The sequence below is a fragment of the Acipenser ruthenus genome, chromosome 38 (genome assembly GCF_902713425.1).
Source record: "Acipenser ruthenus chromosome 38, fAciRut3.2 maternal haplotype, whole genome shotgun sequence".
Taxonomy (NCBI): Eukaryota; Metazoa; Chordata; class Actinopteri; order Acipenseriformes; family Acipenseridae; genus Acipenser; species Acipenser ruthenus.
In genome coordinates this window covers 6,604,475-6,622,583 of record NC_081226.1, presented here as the reverse complement: position 1 = coordinate 6,622,583, position 18,109 = coordinate 6,604,475, and the positions used below count along the sequence as shown (strand labels likewise).

At 46.1% G+C, this 18,109-nt stretch overlaps 1 protein-coding gene across 1 annotated transcript in view; it reads left to right on the top strand.

Moving 5' to 3' along the window:
• LOC117433802 (scavenger receptor cysteine-rich type 1 protein M130-like) overlaps positions 1 to 18,109 on the top strand; it is a 153,402-nt gene that overhangs the window by 222 nt on the left and 135,071 nt on the right. The window contains exons 2-5 of the mRNA XM_059008862.1: positions 3,127 to 3,441; positions 8,535 to 8,849; positions 9,452 to 9,538; positions 9,749 to 10,063. Of these exons, the coding sequence (XP_058864845.1) occupies positions 3,127 to 3,441; positions 8,535 to 8,849; positions 9,452 to 9,538; positions 9,749 to 10,063 (1,032 nt within the window). The remainder of the gene's footprint in view (positions 1 to 3,126; positions 3,442 to 8,534; positions 8,850 to 9,451; positions 9,539 to 9,748; positions 10,064 to 18,109) is intronic.

Below are 18,109 nucleotides of genomic sequence, written 5' to 3'. Positions count from 1 at the left end.
ATAAATATATCTCTTAGGAGTTTGGACAAAACATTAGAACCACCTTCCATCTGTAGCACACATGTTTTAACAGGCCGCCCATCACATGACCGGTTTCTTTTTTGGGGGGGAAATGGCATCCCTGACATGTATTGTGCAATGTAAAAATCGGGTTCTCCCTGTTGCAAATCAGAATGGGATTGAGGGTTATCCATGGTTTGGCAGATGCTTCCATATTCAAGACCCTAGCCTCTATTAAATAGGTTATGGCAGATGTTTCTATTTTTTTACCCAACTTTTTTTCCTTTGAAAAACATTCAATTGCCATGGTGTAAACTGTAGCAACGTGGATTATTGTTGTAAAATTGCTTGAACAGTAGGGGTGAATATCTATATTACACCGTCATACACACAATCTAGTCTGGCAAGTGCGCATTCCAGTTTTCTCACGTTGTGTCTTTCCTTTCACTAGCAGTTGCATGTCCATGTTTGTTTCCTGCTGTCTCTTGTGTTTTTTTGGCAGTGGCTGGTTCCTTTTAAATCTGTACCTGTCATTATTTTCTTTGGTGGGTTTGAATTTTTGTCATTGTTAAATATATAAATAAATCCATTCATTAGCGTGTTGATTTCAAAACAAGGTTTTAAAATTTGATTCCAATCTTTTTTCCTCTCATCTGTTTTGCTGTACAGAGGCCAAATTGACAATGAAATTGTCTTTCAGCTGGTCTTGAAGAACATTCAGTAACACAAAACTGAAACTGATCTTTCTGAGAAAATACAAATCTACAAAATCTGCATACACAAATTTATTTGAAAATATTTAGACACCACCTTCAATACTTAGATCCACAAATGTTGTTGTTGTTATACAAGTGTGTTGGCTGTTTTAAAATATTGTAATGACCGCGGTTGTTGTATTTGAACTTGGGTTTCTTTTCAGATTCTTAGAAGGAATAGATAGACCACTGATGCAGGTGCAATGCTCTGTGGAGCTTTTTAATGCCCTCCGAGACACACTACCGATTCCTGTTTGGGCCAGGACCACACCATCAAAATAAGAAGACCCTCTAACAACCCTCAATCCTATCCAGCAGCGCTCTCTGTCACTTTTTGTATCCTCGCTCCTGTGTTCTTGCATGCAGTAACACACAGTTACCAGATAGGTCTCAGACTTTTTTTTTCTATATCTCACAATCTCACAGTAGGTCTTTCTCTGTCACTCTCTTTTCACCATCTCCCCCTCCTTCCCCCGAAACACTCCCTCCTCCCCCAACCAGACCACTGCGCCTGCCACCCCCCCCCCCCCAGCTCCCTCCCACCAATCACTGTGCTCCGCCAGTCCCCGGGGGGGACCACCAGACCCTCAGAAGAAGGGGGGGGGGGGCAGCAAACACCCGTCTATACCCCCTCAGTCTAGGCACCCCAACCTCCCGCACATTCCCACCCCCAAGCACCCACAGACACCCACACTCACACACAACACACGCTATGGCTCTCCAATCCCGTAAACTCTCCCAGAGCCTCCCCACAGCTAACTACACCCCACAGCCCGTGCACCTTACAATAACAGCAAACAATAACAGTGATGCAACAGCAATAACAATGTCCCTCTGGAGCGCAAGCGCCCATATACAAATAAATAAAACATTTCATTGTCTTACCTGTTCACCAGAAAACAGGGATTGTGACCATTGGCAGGGCACCTTCCTGATCTTGTCGAAACCACAATACGAATTCACTCTGTTGTTAATATGAGCTAATCATATATTGCTGCTCTTTCAACTAAGCTCAATGTCCTTTGGATAGGACAGGAAGTGTATTGTTTGAATAAACAAAGACAGAAACTGACGTTTTAAATTACCATCCCCACACTGCTACTTGTCACTAATGACAGTTTTGCCCATTTTACATTATAGACTACTACACTGTGGTAGCATAAACTGTTCACTTCTCTCTCTCTCTCTCTCTCTCTCTCTCTCTCTCTCTCTCTCTCGCTCTCGCTCTCACAAGTATAAATACAAACAAAACAGCAATAGGTAGGTCTTCATTTTGTTGCTTTATAATGGATAATTTAAAAGTCTTTCAGTCAGTATATGATTGTAACACAATACAAAAATGAACCAGAGAGATAAGTGAATCAGACTTGTCAGGTGCCCAGAGTTTTATAATGAAGGAAATAAAGATGTTTAGGTGACAGCATTACTGACTGCTCTCTTCAACTCTCTAATTCAAAATACGTCTTCTTGCTATCTTGTTACATCAATGGCATATTATTTACCTTTATTTTAATTACCATGTTTGACCCAATGATTTGCAGTGCTCAGGTGTACAGGTGACGCAGCACAAAGTTTATGGTTCAAAACAGTTCTTTATTTTCTCTTGTTCTGCTTGAGACCGTTAAATAATAATGCAGGCTCTATACAACGATGTGTATTGCCAGCGTATAAACCACGGGGTTCAGTCCCGAAATAATAATACGAAGAACAACACACAACACAGACACTTCTCCTGACAGTGAGTGCTCTGAGTGCAGGTGCGGTGCAAGGTAATACAGTGACAGTCATGCAGTGAAGTCCGGGCTTGATGCTGGCCTGTAGCGACAGCTCCTGGTTCATGTTAGTTGTCTATCAGTGACAAATACAGACAGTTAGTTTCCACAAACAAACAAAACACTTAACACTCACTATTCGCTTATCACAGTTTGTTTCCTTTCTCACTCATTCTCATATCCACATCAGAGGAACAGATTACAGATTAGTCATGCCCCCTGCGATAGCTATTCCAGTCACGTCTCATCCAATCCATGACTGACACATCGCCTACCACTTTAGGGCGATGGCTTTGGGTATTGTGACTCTACCCCCTTCCTGGATGGTTGGCTTCCAACTGACCCTGGAATGAACTGCCAGACCAACCAGTACGAGGCACTCTGTTCCTGTTATACAGCGACCTCACAGATTGGGAGGGAGATTGTTGTCTAGGATTTATTCGCTCTCTGTCACACCATGTCATGTTTGTATGAGGTTCAGTGAAAGAACTAACTGAATAATAATATTTAAATTTTCACAAGATGAAGTTTGTAATTATCTGTTAACTGTTGTTGCTTCGGTCCCAGAGTCTCTAATGTCTGCAGTTTTGTGATTTCAGGACATAGAGCAGTGCGGTTAAGCGGTGACAGCAACCTCTGCTTTGGGAGAGTTGAAGTACTGCATGGGCAGACCTGGGGAACGGTCTGTGATGCTGACTTTGACTGGCAGGATGCAGAGGTTGTCTGTCGGGAGCTGAAGTGTGGAATTCCTAAAGAGGTGCTGGGAGGAGCCCCTTTTGGAGAGGGGCAGGGTACGGTCTGGTCCGAGGAGATGCAGTGCCAGGGAAAGGAGCCCCAGATCTATAAGTGTTTGACTTCACCCAGCAAGAAGCAGAGCTGCACACACAGGAACGACGTGGGCCTTGTCTGTTTCGGTGAGTCTATAACTTTGTTTATTTACCCGGGGCCATAAACAATTATGGGCGGATATCAAGCAAGTCATTTAGAAAAATGTTTCAATGAGAATTCTGTATCAAAGTTGTTACAATGTGGGCTCTGTGATTTTGCTTTAGGAGGCTCAAGTGTAAAAGAAAGTAAGACATGCAAAGTGAGAACTTTTTTTAACCAGACAGCATGTTTATATTACCCCTGTACAGCCTCATTACATTGGTTATCAGTGTGTGAATGGCCTTGCTCTGCCTTATCTGTCTGAACTGCTCTCTCTTTACATCCCTAGCCACACTTTGCATTCTCCTGACACAGGGCGCTTGCAATTCCTTAGCAAAGGGAGAAAGAGCCTTTTCCTATTATCCTCCTAACCTTTGGAACTCTCTGCTGGCCTCAGTTAGATTTCTCTTTAAACTGTTTTGTGAGTTGTGAGCTGCTCTGAGGAGTTGTCTTGGTGTTGCTGTGTGACAGTCTGGCTCGCAGTGGTGTGGTGGATGACGTCACGGACCAGGAAGTAACTGACTCCAAACAGTGGATGGGCGGGTGAAACTGAGTGCAAAAGCACTCAGCGTATTTAATAACAAACAAACAAAAGATTTAAACAAAATACAAACAAAAGGGCACGAGGGCCAAACGAATAAATAAACAAACAAGTAAGTGCCGTGCTGGATAATCCAGCACGTATTAGCAATTGTTTTTTTTAAATATTATTCCTTCTCTCCGCTCCCCGTACTCTCTACTCCAACACCCCAACATCAAGTGCAGAGAGCTGCAGGTTTATATACTCTGGCCGAGGGATTAACTAGTTGGTAATTATCTTATTATCCCCCGGCCAGAGTCTGCACGCGTTTGGTAAGGATGCATGACTGTCAGCTATTTAAGTAATCAGTAGCTGATCAGCCATGCATCCTCACGGGGTTTTTAAATAATAATAAAAGACGCGGCGCTTTTACCCGCGCCGCAAACAAAAATACAAATAATAATAAATAGGGGCGGGACACTCCGCCACACATGCCCCCCCTTGTGCGCAGCACACATGGCCCCAACGGCCACCTCCCCCCTCAGTCTTAAAGTCCCGGAAGAGGGGGAAGCAAGTTACTTCTGGGGGGTGGCCATGGTGGAATCTCTGGCACCCCCCCATTCTTCGTGGCCGGCAGTTCCCTCTTCCGGGGCTCCCGCCACACTCTATCCTGCCGCGAAAGTGCGGCTGGGGGAGCTGGTCTCCTGACCTCTCCCCCCTTCTTCATGGCCGGCAGTTCCCCTCCGTGGGGCTCCGACCACATGATCTCCAGCCGCGAAAGTGCGGCTGGGGGAGCTGGTCTCCTGACCTCCCCCCCTTTCTTCATTTCTGGCAGCTCCCTTTCATGGAGCTCCGGCCATCGTGTAGCGACACCAGGCGAAGCAGGATCCCTGGCGACCCCAGGCAAAGCCGGACCCTCGACGACCCCAGGCGAAGCAGGATCCCTGGCGACCCCAGGCGACGGCAGCAGCAGCGGACCCTCGGAAGGCGACGGCAGCAGCAGCGGACCCTCGGAAGGCGACGGCAGCAGCAGCGGACCCTCGGAAGGCGACGGCAGCAGCAGCGGACCCTCGGAAGGCGAACTCGGGAGGGGAGCCCCTGGCCATGGAGGCGGCAGCGGGAGCTCCACTTCTCCCTCGTACCCTGTGTCCTGTGGAGAACAAAAGGCAGCCCCAGGCGATGCAGAACAGCCATCCCCAGGCAATGGCGATGGTGGGAGGGGAAAGCAGTCCTCCCACAGCGGCTGAGACGGAACCAGCAGGTATTTACCCTCTGCTGGTGGAGCTGGGAGTGGCAAGCAGTCCTCCCACGGCGGCTGAGGCGGAACCAGCAGGTATTCATCCTCTGCTGGTGGAGGTGGGAGGGGCAAGCAGTCCTCCCACGACGGTGGATGTGGAACCAGCAGGCATTCACCCTCTGCTGGTGGAGGTGGCGGAGGCAGAGGCAGCTCTTGCTGCTCTGCTCCTGGTGATGGTGGAGACAGAAGCAGCTCCTGCTGCCCTGCTCCTGGTGGTGGTGGAGACAGAGGCAGCTCCTGCTGCTCTGCTCCTGGTGGTGGTGGAGGCAGAGGCGATGGGGCGGATGCTGTCCACTCAGAGGGAGGCTGTGGCGGTGCTGGCTCCCTCTGCTGTGGCGGCTGGGCTGGTGTGTGCCGTGCTCCCTTCAGCAGCATAAATAGAGGCTGCTGGGGAACACCAGCATCCTGCCCTTCTCCCCCCCAGAAAAATTCAGGGGGTTGAGCCTGTAACTCCTCCCCTTCTGGCTCTTGGGACTGCAGCTTGGGTCCTAAGGCTGTGGAAGCGCAGACTTCCACCTCTTGGGCTATGGACGCACCGACTCCCCCCTCTTTGGGCTGTGGACGCACCGACTCCTCCCTCTTGGGCTGTGGACGCACCGACTCCTCCCTCTTGGGCTGTGGACGCACCGACTCCCCCCTCTTGGGCGTAGGACGTTCGGGCTCCTCCCACTCGGGCGTAGGACGTTCGGGCTCCTCCCACTCGGGCGTAGGACGTTCGGGCTCCTCCCACTCGGGCGTAGGACGTTCGGGCTCCTCCCACTCGGGCGTAGGACGTTCGGGCTCCTCCCACTCGGGCGTAGGACGTTCGGGCTCCTCCCACTCGGGCGTAGGACGTTCGGGCTCCTCCCCAGGCTGTGGAGGCGAAACCAGCAGGCATTCTCCCTCTGCTGGTGGAGACGGTAGCGATGTCTCCTCTCCCTCTGATGCTGGAGACGGTAGCGATGGCTCCTCTCCCTCTGATGCTGGAGACGGTAGCGATGGCTCCTCTCCCTCTGATGCTGGAGACGGTAGCGATGGCTCCTCTCCCTCTGATGCTGGAGACGGTAGCGATGGCTCCTCTCCCTCTGGCGCTGGAGACGGCAGCGATGGCTCCTCTCCCTCTGGCGCTGGAGACGGCAGCGATGGCTCCTCTCCCTCTTGTGCTGGAGACGGCAGCGATGGCTCCTCTCCCTCTGGCGCTGGAGACGGCAGCGATGGCTCCTCTCCCTCTGGCGCTGGAGACGGCAGCGATGGCTCCTCTCCCTCTGGCGCTGGAGACGGCAGCGATGGCTCCTCTCCCTCTGGCGCTGGAGACGGCAGCGATGGCTCCTCTCCCTCTGGCGCTGGAGACGGCAGCGATGGCTCCTCTCCCTCTGGCGCTGGAGACGGCAGCGATGGCTCCTCTCCCTCTGGCGCTGGAGACGGCAGCGATGGCTCCTCTCCCTCTTGTGCTGGAGATGGCAGCAGCAGGGTCTCTCCCATATCCGCAGCCAGGTAGTTGAACACCATGGCTGCGATGTCTGGGAGGGAAGCTGGGTGGTGTTGCTGTTCCCAGGCCTCCCAGCGCTCCCCATCTCTTGCCCACAGGAGGTTGATCACTGCAGGGAGGGCTTCCTCATAATCCCTCCCCGGCTCCACCAGCCAGTCCCAGACTCCCTCAGAGGAGAGTGCATTCGTCCTCTTTGGAGGATGCAGGTCCTCCCTCACTGGACGCTCTGGCTCCTCTTTCTCCTGCCATGGAGGGGGTTGGTCGGGTGCTATGTGACCCACTTCCCCAACAGCGAAGCACCACTCCTCACCTTTCAAGCAGGTGGGGCAGACGTCCAGCATGGTTGAGCTACAGTGGGACCTGCGACCGGCCCCACGCTGCTGTAGCTGCTGCTTCCTCCGTCCGCTTCTTCCCATATTTTTTTTTTTTTTTTTTTTTTTTCCCCAAAAACACACAAAAACACTTTGAAAGAAAAAAAAAAAAAACGAACAAAAAAAACGAGCTTTTCTTTCCTGGTCCGGCTATTGGAGGCGTTTGTTTTGTCCCACGCAGGACACCATATGTGACAGTCTGGCTCGCAGTGGTGTGGTGGATGACGTCACGGACCAGGAAGTAACTGACTCCAAACAGTGGATGGGCGGGTGAAACTGAGTGCAAAAGCACTCAGCGTATTTAATAACAAACAAACAAAAGATTTAAACAAAATACAAACAAAAGGGCACGAGGGCCAAACGAATAAATAAACAAACAAGTAAGTGCCGTGCTGGATAATCCAGCACGTATTAGCAATTGTTTTTTTTTAAATATTATTCCTTCTCTCCGCTCCCCGTACTCTCTACTCCAACACCCCAACATCAAGTGCAGAGAGCTGCAGGTTTATATACTCTGGCCGAGGGATTAACTAGTTGGTAATTATCTTATTATCCCCCGGCCAGAGTCTGCACGCGTTTGGTAAGGATGCATGACTGTCAGCTATTTAAGTAATCAGTAGCTGATCAGCCATGCATCCTCACGGGGTTTTTAAATAATAATAAAAGACGCGGCGCTTTTACCCGCGCCGCAAACAAAAATACAAATAATAATAAATAGGGGCGGGACACTCCGCCACATGCTGCTATTGTTTTAAATTGAAAATATGTTTTTACTGTGCTTCTTTTAAAACTGCACAAAGGAGACCTATACAACTAATGGAAGCTCACACCAGGACATATGGAAAGTAATAAATACAGGGAAGCTCAGGGTGCTGAATAGCGTTTGAAATGTTTCTCCCCTGGACAATGTTCATATGGGAATAGGTTTTGCAGCATTGTCAGTGGTAAATGCCTGCCTAAATTACATGGTAGACTTTTTTTATAAATTAAATGCCATTTGAAACTGTAATAAACGTACTGTATATGTCCAATACAATCTCAAGAAGCTTAGAATACCATAAAGCATTTTTATAGACATTGGAAACAATAGAGCCCATTTTTTAAATAGAAATTGACCAGCTTGATACCACTAGCTGAATGCTGCTTCATTTTTGGCAAGCCTGTTGTTGGTCATATACCCGAGGGTGTGAGGGATTGAGTTGTTCTAGATGAGTGTCACTCTTCAGAAGTCTGTAATTAAATAAATACTGGTGCATAATTATTAGAATGCTAAAGAAATGCATGCCCACCAATCATGCCCTTGCAGCCAGTATTACAAGAACATAGCAACCCTTTTGTTATTGATAGCTAGAGTAAAGCAAACCCCATGTCCTGGTTCTCTACTTGTGCTGTGCCCTGCTCACACTCTGCTGCCCTGTGTGCAGGGTACACTGAGTACAGGCTGGTGGGTGGCCCGGACTCCTGTTCTGGTCGAGTGGAGCTGCAGTACGATGGTCAGTGGGGGACGGTCTGCGATCGCTATTGGGATCTACAGGACGCCACAGTTCTCTGCAAGCAGTTGAATTGTGGGTATGCTGTATCAGTCCCGGGACAGGCCAGGTTTGGTGAAGGCAGCGGTGATGTACGGGCTGATATATTCGACTGTGATGGCAGTGAGACACACATATCAAATTGCTTCATCTCTGCATGGGGACGAGGTAACTGCACTCATAGCAATGATGCAGGAGTGAATTGTTCAGGTGAGTAGTAACCACTCTAATGGGTGGAAGATTGAGTAGGTAACTTAACATCCTATCTGCTAAACATATCTCGGTATTCTAGGTATTCAGATCTTCTACTGCCATCTGGTGGGATTGTAAATAAAATTTATTTACTGTTACAGTATTTTTTTTATACCCATTAGTACTGATTAACTGTTACCATATTTGGGGTGTATTAGATGTGTGCAGTTTATGATATTTTATACATTATGTATGCTTACAAATAAAGCAAACAGTCTCACATTTAAGCTTATATAGTTAGAAATGCCATTTACACTTTTAATTAAGTTCTCAATTATCCATGTTGGTTCTGAGTTCTAAAGCACCAATACCATTATGAGTTTATTCATTTCTCTATAAAGCTAAATCTCTGAATAGCTGTGAGCTTGCTCCAGGTGGAAGAACAGACAGTGCCCAAACAACAGAATTACTCCGAATCCATGTTTATGTTTTAACTGATTCAACATACAAGATAACAAACTGTAGACTGATGTAGAAGCTGTAGATGCAGTAAATAATGGTGCTGTTCCTTCAGCTCTGACGTGTTTCATTCCCCCCCTGCTCACTCTTATTATCTTCAGGTCCATTGCTACCAGCACAAGCAGGTCGAGTCGGGCCTCTACCAAGTAAATGCAACACCAGTAATGAAGGGACCACGCTCTGCTCAGGTTAGTGCAATTCAAACTCTTGTGTTAATAAGTTATTTCAATGTGACTATACTGACATTACTGCCATGGGTACAGTCTGTGACAAGGATTCTTATCTGAAAATCGGCACGCATTATCATAGGGTTATTATTTATATTATTACTAACTGATTCTGTGCCTAAGCTGCAGTGATTGTGTTATTGATGTCTCCTTGTGATTCTGTCCCCCTAGATCACACGGCCCTCAGGCTGGTTGGGGGAGGAGGTGCCTGCGCTGGGAGGGTGGAGGTTTATCACAACGGCTCCTGGGGGACGGTCTGCGATGACTCCTGGGACCTGGCAGATGCTGAGGTTGTGTGTAAGCAGCTCCAGTGTGGGACGGCACTCAACGCCTCAGTGTCAGCCTCCTTCGGCCAGGGGACCGGACCCATCTGGCTGGACGAGCTGCGCTGTCAGGGGAACGAATCGACTCTGTGGGAGTGTGCCTCAGGAGGGTGGGGGCAACACAACTGCAGACACAAGGAGGACGCGGGAGTCGTGTGTTCAGGTACAGGACTGCAATAACTCACTATACCTAACCAGCCCGCCGCCAGCCCCCCAAAAAATAAATGCAAAATTCTCATTTAGTATGCTGATGTGTCAGTCGCTACTGTGCCATCTTACTACTGTGACTCTTTCTATGTTACACATGACTCTGTGAATCATACCCTTACACTTCAATTCAATAACTGTACCAATAGGAAGCTGCAGCAAATTAATCACATAAACTCATTTTGTGTCTTCATACATGCACAGGAAATGAAACTACAGGCTATGCTCATTAAAAATAAACGTTTGCATTCACTGTATGCACATGTAATAATGGAAATTTGACACACAAAGTGACTCTCCTAGATACCCTCAAGTTGCTTCACAATTGAGTAAGCGCTTCTCCAGATAAATGTAAAATAGATGAAGACGGGTAATTGGTTTTAAAAGAAAGGGAAAAGGCCAGTTGGATAAGACTTTACCTTTCAGTTTAACAGCAGGATTTTGTAAGGTGTTAGTGAGATATGAAAGTTATGAAGGAAGCAATATAAATGAAAACATAAACACACAACAATGGTTTTAAAATGTTTTACTTAAGCTGTTTGTATTTATTTATTGTGATTGCATTTGTGCTTATTTTGATTGCAATTTGTTTAACATTTCCAATAATTAAGAAATGTACCAAGGAGTATGTATGCTCGTCTCCACCGGGCAGGGGGTAGTTAATCCATTTCATGATTTCACTTTTACTGAAAATCTTTTAATGAAGCAGAAGTTTTGTAATCTGGAATGTCTACATGCATCTTGCTAACGTATTTCTATTGTTTGTGACACAGAGTTCAAGAAGCTGAGACTCGGGGCTGTTCTGGACTGGCAGAGGTTTTCTACAATGGCACCTGGGGCAGCGTGTGCTATAACGGCATGGATGAAAACACAGTTAAGATGATATGCCGTGAGGTCAACTGTGGAGAGGGTTCTGAAATATCAAGGCCACTTCCAGCATCTAGCACTGCACGCAAGTGGCTTGATAATGTTGAATGCAGAAGGCATGACTCTACACTGTGGCAGTGTCCATCTTCACCCTGGGGTCAAAACGACTGCTGGATCAATGAGGTGGCTGAGATTGACTGCAAAGGTAAAGATTGCTCTCTGTTTTTCTTCTGCTGGTGACCTAATGGCTCAGCAGCTAAACAGTCACCCAAAAGACCACAGCTTTAAATCCTGTTCCAGTGATAACCGGAACATGCCTCCCCGAACACCAGCAATACAACGTGAAGTTGTGTTATTGGAGGCACTGCTCTTTCTAAGAGGGGTCTAGTTGATGTCTCCAACCCTAGAGCAGCAGATACTGAGCCCTGACCAAACTTACTGTAATACCCACCACACTGGAGTCCAGAGCAGGGCTGTGCTCAGCTACAGTGTTATTTGTTAATTGATTTAGTTATTTATTCAGGATTAATGCACTACATATTTCAGCTTGTAAACTCATTCCTTCAGTATGAGTTTACAAGCTGAAACTTTAGACACAAGTTGGCATACTGCACCTGTGAGCTTCCCTGTGGACATGTCTCCACTATACTCACCACCAAGAGACGCAAAACATACCCATGCTTTAGCAGTGTGAATAAAACACAATTTTTTTGTTTGTTTTTAGCAATGGAAAATAAGCCAACTGTCTCCAGCATACCCAAGACCTGCTCTGAAGACCTCACTCAGGAGCACTGCTCAGGTGGGTTCGTATTTCATTGACTTGACCATTGAGAATTATGAGATTAATTCTAACTGATATCACACATAGAAATATCCAATTGTAAAAGTAATGCATACAATTAGTCATTTTACAGAGACATACTGTATTAAGTACAGGTAGGGAAGGGTATCCAAACATGTCAAATATGTCTTATTCCTATTCAGTTGTGAATTGTTACCTGTTTACCGTTCATTTGAGCCAAATTTGTAATTTTCTGCTGCAGTGCTGATTAAAATTAGCGATCTCATAATTTCCAATAGTAAAGAGACTACAAAGCAGGACAACTTATAACAGACCTTAAGGGAAAGGTATGTGTCTTTTTTAGTATTCTAGATGTGAATACTAAGCCTACCTCTAATAGTCACACAGCAGCATCTGTGCTGAACTGATTCAGTAAGCCCTGCTGTTTTATTCCAGAGCCAGCAGAGCTGAGGCTAGCTGGAAGCTCAAGTCCCTGCTCCGGACGGGTGGAGGTGCGGTTCGAGGGGTCCTGGGGGACAGTCTGCGATGACTCCTGGGACCTGAAGGATGCCCAGGTGGTCTGCAGACAACTAGGCTGTGGGGCAGCAGAGAGCACAGGGGGGGGGGGGTGAGGCTACGTTTGGACAAGGGAACGGCATCATCTGGCTGGATGAGGTGAACTGCAGGGGCAGCGAGATGCACCTTTGGGACTGCCGGCACTCTCCACTGGGACACAATGACTGCTACCACAAAGAGGACGCATGGGTTACCTGTGCAGGTGAGAGAGGGGGTTATCTGAGCAGGGGAGATGGGGAATTAGCTGTACTGGGGAGATGCTCTGTTGTGTTTGGCAGGGAGTACTTCCTTACATTGCAAATATTAACAGTCATTTCATTTTGTTTTACAGGTGTTCCAACTACTATCAGCTCTCCATTGAAAACAGGTAAAAGCAGCACCTTTTAAACTTCACAGACACTACTCTCTTATACACATAAACACAAAAGCACAGCTCTAGGGGGAAATGTTTCTTATTGTGTAGCGTTCTGAATTTGGGAGTCATGTGGATAAACGAAGGGAGGCCTCAGTTAGGGCTTTCCTATGTAAGCAATGTGAATACAGCTTTTTTGCTTTATTTACAGTACAGTACCCAACTGTTTACAGATGTGTCTGTCTGTCCTCCTCTCCAACAGAAGCCTCTCCACCCAGGCTGCAGCCACAGAGATACATGGCCATCCCAGTGATAGCCTGCATCATGCTGGGAGCTCTGCTCTTTGTGGTGTTGGTCCTGTTAGCCGGGCAGCTGCAGCACAACAGGATGCTCAGAAGGGTAGGGAACAAATCCCTTTAAAGAGACGCGAGCTCAGGAAGGTGACACACTCAGGTCCTAATGCGCTGTTAAGAACATAAGAACATAAGAAAGTTTACAAACGAGAGGAGGCCATTCAGCCCATCTTGCTCGTTTGGTTGTTAGTAGCTTATTGATCCCAGAATCTCATCAAGCAGCTTCTTGAAGGATCCCAGGGTGTCAGCTTCAACAACATTACTGGGGAGTTGGTTCCAGACCCTCACAATTCTCTGTGTAAAAAAGTGCCTCCTATTTTCTGTTCTGAATGCCCCTTTATCTAATCTCCATTTATGACCCCTGGTCCTTTTTTCTTTTTTCAAGTCAAAGAAGTCCCCCGGGTTGACATTGTCTATACCTTTTAGGATTTTGAATGTTTGAATCAGATCGCCGCGTAGTCTTCTTTGTTCAAGACTGAATAGATTCAATTCTTTTAGCCTGTCTGCATACGACATGCCTTTTAAACCTGGGATAATTCTGGTTGCTCTTCTTTGCACTCTTTCTAGAGCAGCAATATCCTTTTTGTAACGAGGTGACCAGAACTGAACACAATATTCTAGGTGAGGTCTTACTAATGCATTGTAGAGTTTTAACATTACTTCCCTTGATTTAAATTCAACACTTCTCACAATATATCCAAGCATCTTGTTAGCCTTTTTTATAGCTTCCCCACATTGTCTAGATGAAGACATTTCTGAGTCAACATAAACTCCTAGGTCTTTTTCATAGTTCCCTTCTTCAATTTCAGTATCTCCCATATGATATTTATAATGCACATTTTTATTGCCTGCATGCAATACTTTACACTTTTCTCTATTAAATTTCATTTGCCATGTGTCTTCCCAATTTTGAATGCTGTCTAGATCATTTTGAATGACCTTTGCTGCTTCAACAGTGTCTGCCACTCCTCCTATTTTTGTGTCGTCTGCAAATTTAACGAGTTTGCATACTATCAGAGTCTAAATCATTAATGTAGATTAGGAATAGCAGAGGACCTAATGGTACACCACTGGTTACCTCACTCCATTTTGAGGTTTCTCCTCTAATCAGTACTTTCTGTTTTCTACCTGTTAACCACTCCCTAATCCATGTGCATGCATTTCCTTGAATCCCTACTGCGTTCAGTTTGAGAATTAATCTTTTATGCGGGACTTTGTCAAAAGCTTTCTGGAAATCTAAATAAACCATGTCGTATGCTTTGCAGTTATCCATTTTCAATGTTGCATCCTCAAAAAAGTCAAGTAGGTTAGTTAGACATGATCTCCCTTTCCTAAAACCATGCTGGCTGTCTCCCAGGATATTGTTACCATATAAGTAATTTTCCATTTTGGATCTTATTATAGTTTCCATAAGTTTACATATAATAGAAGTCAGGCTTATTGGTCTGTAGTTACCTGGTTCGGTTTTGTCTCCCTTTTTGTGGATTGGTATTACATTTGCTATTTTCCAGTCTGTTGGTACAACCCCTGTGTCAAGAGACTGTTGCATGATCTTGGTTAGCGGTTTGTAAATAACTTCTTTCATTTCTTTGAGTACTATTGGGAGGATCTCATCCGGCCCAGGGGATTTGTTTATTTTAAGAGCTCCTAGTCCCTTTAACACTTCTGCCTCTGTTATGCTAAAGTTATTTAAAACTGGATAGGAACAGGTCGACATGTGGGGCATGTTGTCCGTGTCCTCCTTTGTAAAAACCTGTGAAAAGTAATCATTTAATATATTTGCTATTTTTTTTTCTTCATCTATGATTTTGCCATTTGTGTCTCTTAGACATTTAACCTCCTCTTTGAATGTTCTCTTGCTGTTATAATATTGGAAAAACATTTTGGAATTGGTTTTAGCCCCCTTAGCAATATTGATTTCTATCTCTCTCTTGGCCTTTCTAACTTCCTTTTTGACTTGTGTTTGCAGTTCCAAGTACTCTTTCTGTGTGCTTTGTTTTTGGTCCCTTTTAAACGCTCTGTAAAGTGCCTTTTTTCGCTGAATATTTTTTTTAATTGATCTATTAAACCATTTTGGCCATTTTGTTTTAGATTTAGATTTGTCTACTTTTGGGATGTAATTGTTTTGTGCCTCTAGTACTACATTTTTAAAAAACAGCCACCCTTTTTCTGTGGATGTTTTCTCTATTTTACTCCAATCTACTTCTGTTAGTCTCTGTTTCATACCTTCGTAGTTTGCTTTTCTAAAATTGTAAACCTTAGCTTTAGTCATTACTTTTGGGGTTTTAAAAAATATTTCAAATGAGACCATGTTGTGGTCTGAGTTTGCCAATGGCTTTCTGACCTCTGTTTTAGTTATTCTGTCTTCATTATTTGAAAAGACTAAATCAAGGCATGCCTCCCCTCTAGTCGGTGCCTTGACAAATTCCGTTAGGAAGCAGTCATTTGTCATTTCCACCATTTCAATTTCGTCCGTCGTGCCCCCCATTGGGTTTTCCCATTTTATACAGGGGAAGTTGAAATCCCCCATTAGTATGGCTTCTCCTTTTCTACACGCATTTCGAATGTCATTGTATAACAGATTATTTTGCTCAGCGTCTGAATTTGGCGGTCTATAGCATGCTCCTATTATTATGCCCTTTGAATTTGTGTCCATTATTCTGACCCATATTGATTCTGCATTGTTTTCTTTGTCCTGATTTAACACCTGGGCTTCAAGGCTATTTCTTATGTATAGCGCTACCCCTCCGCCTCTTCTGTCCTGCCTGTCTTTCCTATACAGTGTGTACCCACTAATATTATATTCGTCTCCATCACTCTCAGACAACCAAGTTTCTGTAACACCTATCACATCGTAGTTGCTTGTTAGTGCTGTAGCTTCAAGATTGTATTCAGTAATGCCCTACACTGGCATTTTAAATCTGCAGTGCTTTCCAGACAAAACAAATGCACTACCCAGATCCTTTATAGCAGCGGTCATTGTTCTGTGCATCTCAGATGACAATTTATAAATCATTCTCTTTTATTAATGATCTGGTTAGAGAAAAAGCTTGTTTTGACCCACATGTGCGATACCTGCCTGCTGCAGTAGGGGCAGCAGAGGACACAATCTTGACAAGTTCTGTCATTAATTAAAGAGCTGTTAAAATGGAAGTTTTAAATAAAGAAAAGAAATGGTGTTCTTGCACTGTGGATCACTGAAGGCTGTGCTGTTCAGTACAGTGTGTGCAGAGCTGTGTCACTGTGAATGAGAGCCTGTTTCCTCCCATAGGGATTGCTGAGGAGGAGCTTGACCCCTTCCATGAAGCCGTTTACGAGGAGATTGAGTACAAACTGGCCAGACAGGGAACCTATGATGCGCCCAGGAGAGGTGAGTAAGAGGGGAGGGGGAGTGGAGAAAGAGAGAGCCAACACACACATCACACTGCCACACAATCCACAAACATGACTCAAAGCATCAGAATTGTAAACCTCTCATCACAGGAAACACTACAAAGAGTGAGAGACAGACAGGAACAGAGCAGCAAACAGTAGATAAAATGTAGTTACTTATGGTGTAGATCACAAAACCACTGTTTAATTTCCTATCCTGAATTCAGTAATCCAAACATTGAACAACAGCTACAATAGGAGTCAGTGTGCAACTAGTAGCAGGTAGTGAATTTGCAGAGTGAAAGCAGGCAGCACTAACCCTGTCTCGTGTTCCAGGGAGTTTCCTTTCTGATGAGCTGCCCTCTGACTACAGTGATGTGGAGGACAGTGAGGGGAACCCCATCCCAGGTAAGGGGGGGGGGGGGGGCTGTGTTACAAACCTATGAAGAAACAATTCTCTCACCTGTATCACCGATTCTGTTCTCTGTCTGGTTTAGGTGAAGCAGTGCTCTCTCTGGTCTGTAACACTAATGCTGTTCTCTGTCTCTTTTAGGTGAATCGACGCCCTGTCTGGAAGGAGAGACCCCAGGGCACTATGACGATGCCGTCCCTATGAACAGTAACCCAGAAGATTTATCAGGTGAGTTCTTGCAGACAAGTCCTGTAGAGGAGCTCTGCACCAACCCCAGTCTTGGAGAAAGTAAATGTATTCAATCAGGTTCCTAATTTAGCTCACGTTTGTCAAACCCTCAGTCACTGCATATTGTTTGTGCAGGTAAGTCCCAGGACTGTGCAACATCCCCCGCCATGCCCGTTGAGCAGTAGAGTGGGTTTGATTCTAGGGTGCCAAGTAGTTTTTCTGCATTTGATGGGTCAGTCTTAATGTTATGCAAACAGTTTTATTTAGCACTGTGAACCCTGTAACTCTGTTAGTGGACAATAGGAGGGAGTTAATATGCTGAGGGTGAAAGCAGGTCAAACCCCAGAGCTAACCATGATTCCTGTTCCTAGGGAACTTCCATTCTGACGAACATCCAAGGTAAGGGGAACTGGAGTCTACAGTGGGGAGGGATTGGGAGGGCCCCTCAGATAACCTGCCCCAGGAGCAGCACGCTGTGGGGGAGCCTGTAACTGCCCCACTCCCACCTCTTCCAGCAGGTGTCACTACCAGGCAGTGGAGTTTGAGAAGTTCTGAATCTCTCAGAAACCACCCATGGTACTCTAATCACACCCATTGCTTAAACCAATCCCTGACCCCAGATCTGTGTGAACCCTCCCACTGCGTAACTCAGCCAATCTCTGATTGTGTGTGTCTCTCTTTGGCAGGTTTTCCCCTCACTTCTCCTGGAGAGGAGAGTGCCCGGGCTGCACTGCCCCCTGAAGAAGGACCCGCTGCACCTGATAGGACTGACTACGATGATGTTGGGGAGGAGTCTCCAGGAGAGGGTGGGGCGCTGTGAGGCTGGCAGTGTGTCTGGAGGAGAATAGAGGGGCAGCTGGAGCCCCCTAGAGTTCTAGAGCTGTAAGAGCGCCATTAACTGTAAACCTGCCAGACAGTTTCACTGCAGTTCCAGCCTTCCTCTGGGATTTCACTGTGAAACTCCATTGGCTTAATATTTAACAGGCTTCTCATAAAAGTGCTTCATGTCAAATATGAATGTTGTTGCCCTTTATCTTGCAAAATTGCATCTTGTTACAAAC